The sequence below is a fragment of the Dermochelys coriacea genome, chromosome 4, assembly GCF_009764565.3.
Source record: "Dermochelys coriacea isolate rDerCor1 chromosome 4, rDerCor1.pri.v4, whole genome shotgun sequence".
NCBI lineage: Eukaryota > Metazoa > Chordata > Testudines > Dermochelyidae > Dermochelys > Dermochelys coriacea.
In genome coordinates, this window is record NC_050071.1 from 140,423,848 (window position 1) to 140,436,907 (window position 13,060).

The 13,060-nt window shown below is 41.8% G+C and overlaps 1 protein-coding gene across 4 annotated transcripts in view; it reads right to left on the minus strand.

The window, feature by feature from the left end:
- The window catches only part of ADAM33 (ADAM metallopeptidase domain 33), a 78,972-nt gene that overhangs the window by 20,040 nt on the left and 45,872 nt on the right, over positions 1 to 13,060 (minus strand). For all 4 annotated transcript variants that reach the window (XM_038399445.2, XM_038399446.2, XM_043512792.1 and 1 more), the window contains 3 exons: positions 11,783 to 11,969; positions 11,095 to 11,160; positions 73 to 144 (listed from right to left, as the gene is read on the minus strand). In XM_038399445.2, the coding sequence (XP_038255373.1) occupies positions 73 to 144; positions 11,095 to 11,160; positions 11,783 to 11,969 (325 nt within the window). The remainder of the gene's footprint in view (positions 1 to 72; positions 145 to 11,094; positions 11,161 to 11,782; positions 11,970 to 13,060) is intronic.

The window sequence follows — 13,060 nt, forward strand, 5'->3', positions numbered from 1 at the left end:
CAAGGTGCTGTACACACGCAATGCCACGCAGATAGAGAGCAACCTGCTCTGCCAAGGGCACCTGGGCGTTACCTTGTCCACGTAGTTGGCAATCTCCAGAATCCGCTGCTTTGTTTGGCCCAGGTTGCGATTCTGTTTGAGGAACTGGAGAGAGGGGAACAAAAGAGGGATTAGGCTAGGCGGGAGGGCATATTTAAGTCCCGTCTTAAGCAAAGCTACCCAGGGACCTTGCTCGACAACTATACGGGACTGGTGGGGGTGGATCTCACAATAACTTCAGCCATGGTCGAAAGAGATGGTGCCCATTACCATCACCCACGATGGGGCATCTGGGGTGGCCATGCCGAGCATTCAGGCTTGAGGGGCTCTGCGCATGGAACAACAGGGGGCTGCAGCTACTTCTATCGACCTCAGCAGCCGCTGGCCCAAATGAACTCTGACCACAGCAGCGGCAATGCGCTTAGACCGACGCCATCGGTGCATGCGTGAGAAATCATTAGTTTAGGTTAGCTACCCTCAGGAGAGGATCTTCCTCAACGACTTCCTGCCAAGCTAGTACCTCCAGCTCATGCAGCCAGAAGGGAGGGGTTCCTGTCTCTTAGCGGAGCGTCCTGTTATTCGGTGCCCCACCCAGACACTGCAGCAGGACCCTCGCTGCGCCAACGCGTCCTACAGACAAGGGATGAGTGTTCACAGGCCTCTCCTTTGTGGAGAACTGAACTGCCGGGAGATTTGCTCCTATGCTTCACCCAGGTCAGCGTCTGGATCTATTGCACAGCAGAGGCCTCAGATTAGCGTCTCGGGGACCACGCTGGGGACCAGCTGCCCACTTCTGCTCCTGTAACTACCGGGCGACACTACTGCCCATTGCTCAGGCTGGCGACGCAATGCCAGGACAGGAGTCCGTGCGTTTTAGCTGGCTGGCCACGGGACTTAGCAATGGAAAGCCAACGGGAGGATCCAGAACCACAGGGCCAGCTGACCTCTGCACTGTGCAGCTTTGACAACCTGCGACCTAAATCTCTGGGCCCGATTCTCAGCTGAGGTTGACCGGAGAGGGGAGGGGAAGAGAACCGGTTACAACTCCCTGATCCCAAGGTCTAGTCTGCCCTGCCTGGCGAAGGCTTGAGTACCCAAGGAGCTGCCCTAACATGCTAAGCCAGCGGAGGACAGAGGCCCGCTCTGCCAAAACCCCTCCCCACCATGCCCCCTACAGAAGCCAGGGGAATTCCCTAGTGGCCACTCACAGCCAGGCAAGAATCAGGCGCTGGGTGTCCCATTCTCAGCTCCCATGCAAAGGGGGTGTGGCGGGGGGGTTAGCTACGCCCGCAACTGGTTTAAAGGGATGGCATCAGCATACGCACGGCCTGAAATAGGGACCTCGCATAAACGAGGTCTTACAGAACCACACAGCGACAGGCACGCTGCTACGACTCCTTTTTTCAATTTCAAATAAACGGGTGTTTTTGCCTGGCAAGTGAGCAGTCGCCGGTGGTGGCTGCAGCCCAAGCCCTGCGGCCCTGGGAACCTCAGCGTGAAACTGAAGGCAAGTTAAAGGGAAAGTGACCTTGGTGAGTTCCAGCGGCCGAGCTGAGAGGGCTGAGAAGGACAAACACGAAGGCAGAAGTAGTGGAAAGGAAACGGGGTTCTCAGGACTTGATCTGTTGCAGCTGCTGAGGTGGGTGAGCAGGATTCCTCACGAAGAGGGAGAGGGAGATGAGGTCCTGTGCTCTCAGCACCTCAGAACTGGGGGCTAGGAACTCCCAAGCTCCGACACTGACATGCTTTGTGTCCTTGTGCAGTCACTGGCCCGTTCTGTGCCTCAGTTTCCCCACCTGTGATGAAAGCCTCACCTTGGGGTGAGGATTCATTTGCTCATATCTGTCATGTGCTTTGTATATGGAAAGTCCTATATAAAAACCACCACTCTGAGCTCTTCCAAGGCAGTGACTCAGGAACAGGGCACCGGCAACCGTGCTTCATCGAGCCACGTGTCTGTCCTTTTCACGTTGACTTTTACATACCCCGCAGTCACCCCGTCTCTCCCAGGACCAATTTGTGAGTCTAATCATTGGAATGTTAGACCCGCAATAGAGGTTTTTCTACAGGTTGGGGAGCAAGCAGATACCAGACAGTGTTGGTATATAATACTTTAAATGCTTTTTTCCCCCTGTATTTTTCTTGGAACATAAGATTGTTTTTGCACAAAGAATTCTAATAGTCCTTGACCTTAAGTCCTTGCTTCAGTTGCTAACTTGCAACACACGCTTTCATGTCAAACACACGTCATTCATACCAAGCCTCAATGACCTACAATATATTACATGGATATATATGAATCACAATGTATATTGATTTTTATATTATATATCTCCCAACATTCCCCCTTCTTGATACATGATTAATGCCATTAATTATTGCAGGTTTCAGAGTAGCAGCCGTGTTAGTCTGTATCTGCAAAAAGAAAAGGAGGATTTGTGGCACCTTGGAGACTAACAACTTTATTAGAGCATAAGCTTTCGTGAGCATCCGATGATGTGAGCTGTAGCTCACAAAAGCTTATGCTCAAATAAATTTGTTAGTCTCTAAGGTGCCAAAAGTCCTCCTGTTCTTTTTATTAATTATTGCATCACTTTAATTGTATATATTACTTGCTTTAAAACTTTTTATTTTTTTATTTGGCAGTATAAACATAGGTTAACAAAATTATTAATGCAAATAATGTAACAATGGGATGTAGCATTCAATTTAGAAGAGCTGGGACACCATTTTTTAAAACATTATACCAATGAGAAATTACCAAATTTTTTTAATTTTAATATTTGACTATGTTATTTTTTTTAGCTGAGCAGATAGATACATTTTTTGCATATTGCCTGATTTTTTTTGCTTTTACCAATTAATATTTTTATTGTTTTTAATGTATTTTTAAATTAAAAGGACCAGTTTACATTTTTTTGGTTTTTAAACAATTTTTTTTTAAATAGAGGAAGTTGGTAAATAATTTTATGAATAACGATCTTTGTTACATTACATTTACATGACTTAACTGGGTCTTTTTTTGTTATCCTTTTTTAAAATACACAAATACACCCATTGCCTAAATTAAACACTGTTATGCCATTAGAGGTTAAATACTGCATGATACATTGTTTGCTTGAATGGTTTAAATGACATTTTTTTAGGGACCAAGTTAGCTGTGGCCACACCCATTTGCTTTGTTTTTACTTTTTACAATGTTTTGTTAAATTTTACTAATTTATCATTTTCTTTTCAATTAAGTGTGTTTTACTTATTTTTATTTGCCATAACTTTTTAATAATAATTTTTGGCAGCACCCAGGAGACTGCTGCTGGTTTTTTGTTGTGTAACAGCATTTTGCCTTTTTACTTTATATTTTTTTTTTTATATTTTGTAATTTGTTGATTTTATATATGAGGATTTTTGAACCATTTAAAAGGCCATTGCCCATTACTTAACAGTACCATTTTTTTAATGCATTGTATTTTATAAGTTTGCATTTGTACACATTGTATTGCTAGTACAGTTTTACTGTTAATTTTAGACAGACCAAATAGATTTACATTTAGAGACATTTTTAAGGCTTGGGCTTGTTTTAACTGGAGTTTTACCCCTTTTATTTTTTGTTCCGATAATGCATCAAAATTTTGACACGTGTTTGTATAGCCCCCAAAATTTTACCAAAAGCTGACTTTTTTTTGGTAATGTTTTAATATTAAATGAGATTAAAATTTTAGCTTCAGCTTCAATAATGCCTACGATATATTTTTATACACTTTTTATTTTGTATAGTTTCATTTTTTTTATTGTTGTTGCCATGCTTGTAATAGAGGCATATGGCGTACACTCCGGATGTTGTGCACTTACTTTTGCTTGCGCTTTTTTTAACCAGATTGTTTGATTTACAATAGTTGGGGCTTTGATTACTTATATATATAGGTGCTTGTTTGCCATGATTTTGGTGCAATTTTGTTTACTGATATTAATAAACAAACATAAAAAACTGATCATATTTTTAAAGCAACTTAATTTTATTATTACAGAAGGATTTGCTATTACACCATATTTTGATAATTTAAGAGCCATTGACATTTTAGTTTAAATGAGTATTAGCCGATTTTTGTTTACTAGTTACATTTAGGGTGACTACATTAAATTTTAAACTTTAAAAGGTAGAGTTTAAAGTACTTGTATCTAGATTGTTTTTATTATAACTAAATTAGTACGTATTGCTTTTTAAAATTTTTTGGCTTGAAATATTCCCATGTTACATTTTCACCATTTTTTTTGCCGTTTTAAATTTTACCTCAAAAGGTTTTTTTTTACATTTGATTTTGTTTGGTCCTGTTTTTCCCATTCTGTTTCACAAATAGTTGAATGTATCATTCCTTCTGATTTATACCTTTATTTTTCAGGTGCTTTTATATGTATATTTATATACCCCTAAATATTTTAAAATATTTAAAAAACAAGAAAAAGCTAAAAACCACGTTTTTATCCCTTTTGAATTACGAGGATGGCCCTTATTTCACTGGAATAACAATCAATGTTTTTGGCCCATGGTCCCCAACCTTTCTGTGGGAACATCACATTCTCATTCCCAACAGACTGGGTGGGCGCCAGACACCCCGCTGCCGAAATGCTACAGCGGGAAGAAGCCTCGCCACTGAAATGCCGCCGAGAGGCATTTTGGCAGCATGGTGTCCTGCAGGCGCAAACAACTGCCCTGGCGGGCACCACTGCGCTCGCCAGCACCGTGTTGGGGACCCCTGCTTTTGGCCATATTATTTTACATACTTACACTAACCTGTTTTTTTGCTCGGGCGCCGGTATTAGTATTGTTTTTTTTAAATGTAACGCACACACCACCATTTTTTTTATTTTTTTTTTTTTTTTTTTTTTTACAAAGCACAAAATGCAAAGCAAAGCAAGCATAAGCAAGAAACCAATTACAAAAATTGTAGCACCGTATTTACACTTTAAATTTTAAGTCTGCACAGGATAATCTCTGGTGCAATTGGGCTTTTTTAAAATTTAATTTATTTTTGGGGCGGTAAGATAAACTGAAAGGAACATTATTTAATTTTTAGGCCATAACTTGAATTGTGATGTGCAGACCCACTTTCCCTTTTTTTTTTTTTTCTTCTTCCCTTCTTCTTGTTAATTTGCACTACAGTAGGTGAAATTTTACTAATGATGGAAAATGGTTTAACCCATTTAGACTCCAGGACATGATTTTTTTATGTTAATTTTAAATACATTACTTTATTTTCGATTTTTTATAATTAACTGTTTTGAGCCACATGAGAATTTACATAGTTTTTTGCTTTTTTAATGGCGTTAGTCAGTTTACATTTTAAGTTTTATTGGTAATTTTTTTACCCATTGGGTAATTGATATCTTTTGTTTGTTTTGGGGTACAATAAAGGGCTTCACAATTTTATAAGCCCTTCAAAGAGAATTTGATAAGGCTGGTAGCCAGTACCCAATCGATCACTACTTTGGATTGCTGCCAACACCACTGGCAATTTATTGTTCCAATTTTTGCCAGTGTTTTGCATTGTTTTACGTACAGCTTAATAGTTTGATTTATTTATTTACTTACCATTTTTGACAATTGAGGCTGATAGGGAATATGTAATTGTTGCTTTATTTTTAAGGCTTTTAATAAACTTTTAATTTTTTTTTTTAAACAAAATGAGCCCCATTATTTGATTTAACTACTTTCAGAGTTTTATATTTACTAAACCCTACTTTTTACAGCCTTTTGGCAGTGGTTTTTGCAGTAGGATTTTGGTGGGCATTGCCTCTACCCATTTGGAAAAGGAATTTACTATTACTAATAAATTCAGATTTTTCCTTTGGGTTTCAGGCAATTTGTTAATATAATTAACCTGTATCTTACTTTATGGCCCCAAAATGTTTTGGTGCAACAAGGGTCCTGAATTCGGTGGTTTATTTTTGTTTGCTGCTCACCTTATGCAGGTTTTAACAAAGTTTTTTACGTTCTTTCTTTGGCCATAGAGTGACACAGGTTAATAATTTTTACTTTTTTTGGAGGTTTGTTAGGTACCCACTTTACCTTTTCCGTTTTTTTCTTTACTGCATAGCCACCATGTATGTGTGTGTGTGTGTGTGTGTGTGTGTGTATACACACACACACACACACACTTTAGCTTTAACCTCCTGTTTTATGGCTTGAACTTTAGTAACTATCATAACTTTTAAAGGTTTTTTTGCTGCTAATTTAGTTAAAGCATCCGCTTTATTAATTATTATTGTTTTTGATGACCTTTAATACGTTTTACTTTTAATTTTTCTGGGTTTTTTTAAGCCAATTATAGATAGATTCTCAAAAAAAAAAAATGTGGACCACATTTGTTTCCTCAGCTGTTTTCCAATGTTTTTTCTTTTTAACTTTCAATGGAATATAACACAGGTTTCAGAGTAGCAGCCGTGTTAGTCTGTATTCGCAAAAAGAAAAGGAGTACTTGTGGCACCTTAAAGACTAACAAATTTATTAGAGCATAAGCTTTCGTGAGCTACAGCTCACTTCATCGGATGCATCCGATGAAGTGAGCTGTAGCTCACGAAAGCTTATGCTCTAATAAATTTGGAATATAACAGGGTCTTGCACCACAAAGTTTGAACGTATATAGACAAAGAAAATCTGCAACATAATTTTTTTGTTCAAGCAGATCACTAAGAGCTTTGACCTTAGCTCCCTGAGCTGAAGTTATACTTACAGAACCAGAAATAACTTCCCCATCAATTTGTGCAGCTGCAGATCCTGTACATTTTTTAGAGTTCTTATGGTATGAACTACCACTTGTAAACCAACCCTTTCCCCCCACCCCTTTTGTCCCGAGGCTTAACACTTTATTTACTGAGGGTGCTTTTTTAACTAACTTTGGTTCAGTTTTTGGAAGTGGGCATTTATGCTTCTTTCCTTCCATCAGGAGGGCAAATGGTAACATTACAGCTTGTTTGTTATTTTTACAAGTAACTTTTTTGCTAGTTAACATTAAGGTCCATTGGGCCCTTCTGGTATTTGATACTTTTTCCCTGCCATTTTTCTGATTAAAATATACCTCAGGGGAGAGTGAGATGTTTGTAGGGGCTGTGCCGGTCATCAAAGCAAAAGCTTCAATGGCCCACACAGCAATTAACCATTTTTCCCCCCACAGATTCCAAACTGCTGCTTCGTAGGGGTTAATTTTTTAGACTTGTATGCTACTGGTATTAACTTTTTATTAGTTTTTTGCATCAATACCACTGCTAGACTGTGTTGGGTTGCTGCCAACTTACTTACAAACGGCTTGTTTATCTCTGGGAATTTCAATGCTGGAGCTTGCATTAAGGCTTGTTTTAAACGACAGAAAGCTTTTTTTGTTGTTGTTGTTTAGGGCCCCACTCCCTAAACATTTTTTAGTAAATGCCACCAGTGTGGGTCCAGTGATCGCAGCAAAATTCCAGATGTGTTTTGTTAAATAGTTAAACCCTCCTAACATCACCCTTAACGCATGAGAATTCTTTGGCCTGGGTAAATTTAATAATAATTTTACCTTTTGTTGATTTACCTGAATTTTTTGTTTCCCTAGGGTCACCCCCAAATAATTTTTCTTCTTCTTCTTCTTCTGCACTAGTTGGGCTTTTTTTTTTCCTTAGCCTTGAAACCCATTTTCTGAATGAGTTTTAACACCTTTTTAGTTCGCTCAGTCACCTCGTTTTTCGTGGTCCCCCCCGCACTATGTTATTTACATAGGAGACTTTTTTTTTTTTATTCTTTTTGGAGAATTGATCTAGCAGTCGCACCACATGTTGGTGCACAATAGCCGGAGCACAGAGGAGGCCCTGGGGAATGGTTTTCATAAGCATGGTTGTTCCTTAAAAGTAAACGCAAAACGGGCCCAACAATCGGGATGCAACAGGATGGCGAAAAAAACAATTTGCCATATTTATGAAAGAGAACCATTTAGGGCCCCCCTATATTTTTGCCATTCCTTGAGGTAGATCTGCTACTATTGGTGCCATGGGGGGGAGCGAAGCGGGGGAAGCTTTATTAATTTGTCTAAAATCCACGGTCAATTTTTAATTTTTTGAGGCTTTTAATACGGGCCAAATTGGGCGACTGTATGCGGAATTTCCCTTTTTAATTAATTCCTGTTGTTCTAATGACTTCATTATTATTTTTTTTTAATTCTGCCTCTGCTTGCACACGATATTTATATTGTTTCTGTGGTGGCCCTTTATTCCCCACGATTTTAACACATGCTTTGATTTTACCACATTTTGCTTTATTTTTCATGTATACAGTGGGAAACTCCTTTACCCTCACATTCGGTTTTTCATAGATTCATAGAAACTAAGGTCAGAAGGGACCATTATGATCATCTCATCCAACCTCCTGCACAACGCAGGCCACAGAATCTCACCCACCCACTCCTGAGATAAACCTCTCACCTATGTCTGAGCTACTGAAGTCCACAAATCGTGGTTTAAAGACTTCAAGGAGCAGAGAATCCTCCAGCAAGTGACCCGTGCCCCAGGCTATAGAGTAAGGCGATCCAATATAATCTTTTGTACTGCTTCTGCAGCACATATGCTTGGAACGTACCCCACTGACAGGACGCTTTCCACCCAGCCCAGTACACGCCACAGAACTTTATTAGTTAAATTCATAACTAACCGATTTCTTTTTTAAAAAGGAGTTCCCAATACTACTGGCTCAGCCGCTTGATCTATCTGAAGCATTTGTTTTTTACAACAAAAATCCCCCACTCTTTCTCTGGGGAGAGCTATTTTTACTGAATGATACTTTTTTTTGTCACTCCTTCCCCAGTAAAGAAGGCTGCTGTAATAATTTCTGACACATATAGAGTGAAATTACAACTTTTATTTACAATATTTACACCAGCCCCACTATTCAATACGGCATCTTTGGGTTCATTATTTTTTGACAAGGACAGTTGTCCTAGGCCTCCCATTTGAATTCCATTTTAATTTAGTGACCATTTCCCACTCCTGAGGACCCGTTTCTGGTGGGAGCAACTTGTCATCGGGGCTTCCCTACAGAGCAGGTGTTTCTGAACCCTCAGCTTCCAGAGCTGCAACCTTTTTTTGTCCTTAAACTTTTTTTTTTATTCTTTGCATTTTTTTTATTATTAATTCATGAGTAAGTTTTCCATTTTACTTTCCTTAATTTTAAATACCTCCAAGCGATATTTTGAATCACATTTACTCCTTTTGGGGGCTTATTTTGATTATTTCACCCTCTACCTCCTTGGGGTGGGGTGTTTTGTTCTTTACCACGAGTTTGGGGTTGTTGTTTTTTTCGGTATCCTGATTTATAAGCACTCTGTTCTGCATGTGTTATTGCTTTAACAAAAGGTACTGTCGGTTTCCATTCTTTTACCTCGCTTCCCCCTGTCATCATTCATTGGCAAACTACCCAGTGCATCCATAACAGGTAACCCCTCGTCCCGGGTTACTTGGTTCACCAGATTAGTAAACAGCGTGAATACATTTTTGTTCAATCCTTTCAACACATTTTAAAATTCCCTCGGATTCAAATCAACTGCCATCAAAAAATCAACTGTGACATGTCTGGTGACCTCTGCCCTGGGATTAGTCACCGGTTGCATTTCTTCAACCCATAATCCCAGCGTTATTTTCCTTAACAGGTAATCCCTGGGTGAATTTCCAGGCTTCATGTAATCTGCACTGGACAACACCTTCATGGGTCTTTGACCTATCTTTTTTTTTTTTTTTTTTTTTAAAACAGCATAATAAATCGCAGTATCAGTTGGTGTGCTTCTGGCTGCCTGTCCAAAGCATTTTTCGCTTGATTTACTGCCTGTAGCTGCCCCGATGAACCTACAAGATTAATTCATATTTAAATTCTTTGTTCCTCCTAATTCTCACCACTGTACCAGTCATGTAGCTAATTTTTTTCTATTCACTGGGCCCAATGACTTTACCATCAACTGTAAGTCTGATGAACTCGCAGGAATTATTTGTGTCTGCTCTGACTGTATCCCCCCAGCTGCATCCTTAATGGTTGATTTCTGTTCTGTCGCTGCTACAGACTTTTCTGTCTTAGGCTCTTCCAGCCAGTTTCTTATCTCTTTTCTTAACTTAGTATAAAGCCCCTCTCGAGGTTGGCCAAATTCCCTTTTCTTTTGACCCCTCTCGCAGATTTTCTTCATACCAAATAGCATTTTGGAATCCAAATCCAAATTAATTTTTTTTTTCTTTTTGACACAGCCACAACTTGCAGCTCCTGTATTTTCACTTGCCTTTTTAATGTTGTTAGAGTTTTCTGGCTCCAACTGTGAGAAAAGCTGGTGATTTTCTCTTCCTTTTCCTTAGTCAAATCCCAAATTAACTGTTTCACTTCTATGACTTGATGGTCTAGTTTATCTCTGTTTGCTTTAATTTTTTTTCCAAGCCATCACTCTTTTTTTCCTGTTCCCTATTTTGTTTTCCCATTGTTCTAACTGAGTTTGCATTATCTGTGCCTGCGTATGTGTTATACATAGTTGTAAGACCTGGTCATTAGCAATCTATTGACCTGCTGGACTCTGTAAGCCTCTGTAACAATTAACCATTTATTACAATATCCATTAAGCATTTATTAACCCTTTATATAAGGAACCTTTAATACAAAGGGCTCCCGTTTCCTCTGCAGCCCCACTCCTATCCCAGCACTATGCCTTTGCCCCACTCATCGGTCAGACATTTTGGTTACAGCTCAACTCCTTGGGGGCAGAGACCTGTTTTCTCTGCATGTCACCCGGCACACTTGTGGGCCCTATAAAGTAATAATGACGGGTACCTTCTGGGTACCCTGGAAGATTAAGAGTGGATATAATTTTGATGGATATGATTGATCTTGGCTATTCCGAAGGACAGATAAAAACCAAAAACCTGACAGAAAGACAGGGATCCTGGCTCTTCTGAATGACAGACAAGACCACACTGTCCCAGCATCCAGCCTCCCTCCCTGACAGTTGTCCGTGTTCCTCCAGCTGATGGTCAATTGGAGCCAGTTTCTGAGAGTTAAGTGCTCACCAGGGTGTAATCAGCAACAATGAACAGCTCCATGTACTTCAGGGTCCTCCAGGTGTCTCTCTTTGCCTGCACAACAAATCACAAGCATCACCAGAAAGGAGGAAAAGGAAGCCAGTGCAACAGACAGGAATCAGTCCAAATTCTCAGCAACCCCGATCTTGACATTCAAGATCACGTGCATTGAACGGCGATGGGGAAATGGTCAGAGAAGGGGAAACTGAGGCACGGAGCAGCCAAAAAAATCTTGGCGGCTCAGATGCAATTTGCTGATCTGTAACAGGACTGTGACACCAACATTAGCTCCCCATATCTCGCGGAACCCACTATGGGATCTTTCTTGAGCAATGCTCAGTTTCATGTTTCGTCCAAACCAGGGCAACCTTCAACACCGTGCTAGGGCACCGGGCTCCATCCCAGCCCAGAGGGAAGAGAGCCATCTGCTGAGCTACCAGCACTGCTCCTGCAACACTGGTTGTCTCCCTTGGAGAGCTCCCATCCGAGCACAAGCCAGGTCTGACCACGGTTAGCTCCTACAAGCTTGCCGCCCAGGGTGGCATGACTGCCGGAGGGAGCCGTTATCACACCCTGCTTTATATGGACACACGTGGGGAGCTGCCCACAGCTCTCACCTGCCTCCGCACAGGTAAGGACCCTTTAACGGGACAGCGAAGGGAAAGCAAAGACTTACCCGCTCATGCACCGGCTTAATGAGTCTGGCAATGTCAGCTATGCTACTTCCTAACAGGCCGCTAGGCCCACAAGTCCCGCCTTCAACTGGCAAGTGCTCTGCCCGAAAGAGGATGTGATGCTCAGGTTCCGGGGTCCCCAGGGGTTTCAAGTAGTAGCTGTCATTGACATTCAGCACGATCAGGCCGCTGGCAACAAAGAGAGGAGAGCTGTGAATGGAAAGGGAACTTCCTGCACACGAGGAATTAAAGGGCAACTCTGACCAAGTTAACCAGGGGAGCAGAGCAGAGACAGACGCCCTGACCCAGCAAAGCACTTATGCATGGGCCTAGCTGTAGAAGGTGAGCAGTTCCACTGACTTCTGATTACACGTTAACGTCATGCATGTCGCTGAAAGGCGATGCTGGATCCGGGCCCAACATAACAGCCTGTTGGCGTGCAGTCCGAAGGCACTCGCTGGATTAGTACGGACCAGGCACAGAGTGGCGTGTGCGCTTTACAGCTGCTACAGGAAAGGGGAGGGTCAGGGTGGACTTTGAGAGGGAAGGCAGGAGTTGCTTGGCAAGCGTTCCCCGGGGGCTGTTCCTAGGGGAAAGGGTGGCATGAATCAGAAGTGGGTGCGGGAGACAATGCGAGAGAAATTCAGATGGAGGGTTAGGGTGAAGGGCAGGCATTTGGAGAGGTGGGACAGATAGAAGACAGACAGACAGAGAGATGGGGGAAGAGATGCCAATGGACCAGCGAATGAACGATCAGCTGTGAATAAATGGATCCAGCAATTTCATGCCTTGGAAAGGATCAGCTCACTCTGCAGCTAGGGGCCTAGCTCGCTCCTTAAGGATTTGATCCAAACAATTTTGTCCCACCGACAGTAACAAAGGTCTCTCGTGCTAGCTCGTCCCCTGCCCTGCCCCAGCACTCCCCACCAGGGAACCTGCACACCCAGCTAGATCATGCAAACTCCGAGCTGCTGACAATGCATGGCCTGAACCAGGAATCTGGTGCTCATGCAAAGCCATTTACCCCAAGCAACCACAGCAAGCCAGGGCGCATGCCTGAGCCAGAGAGCGGGCCCAGAGTGCTGGAAAACAGACCCCTGCAGACACCAGAGACCTTGGCATCTTTATGGCTCAACGGAGAACAAACATCAAATGAAACCCCCAGCTGATGAATCCTCCACCACTGTCTCGGTCAGTTGCAGCCTCCGGCAGGAATCCTGTATCAGATGAAAGCCAACACCCAGGCCGTCCAGCTGAGGAGCTGGCCCCAACATCCATAA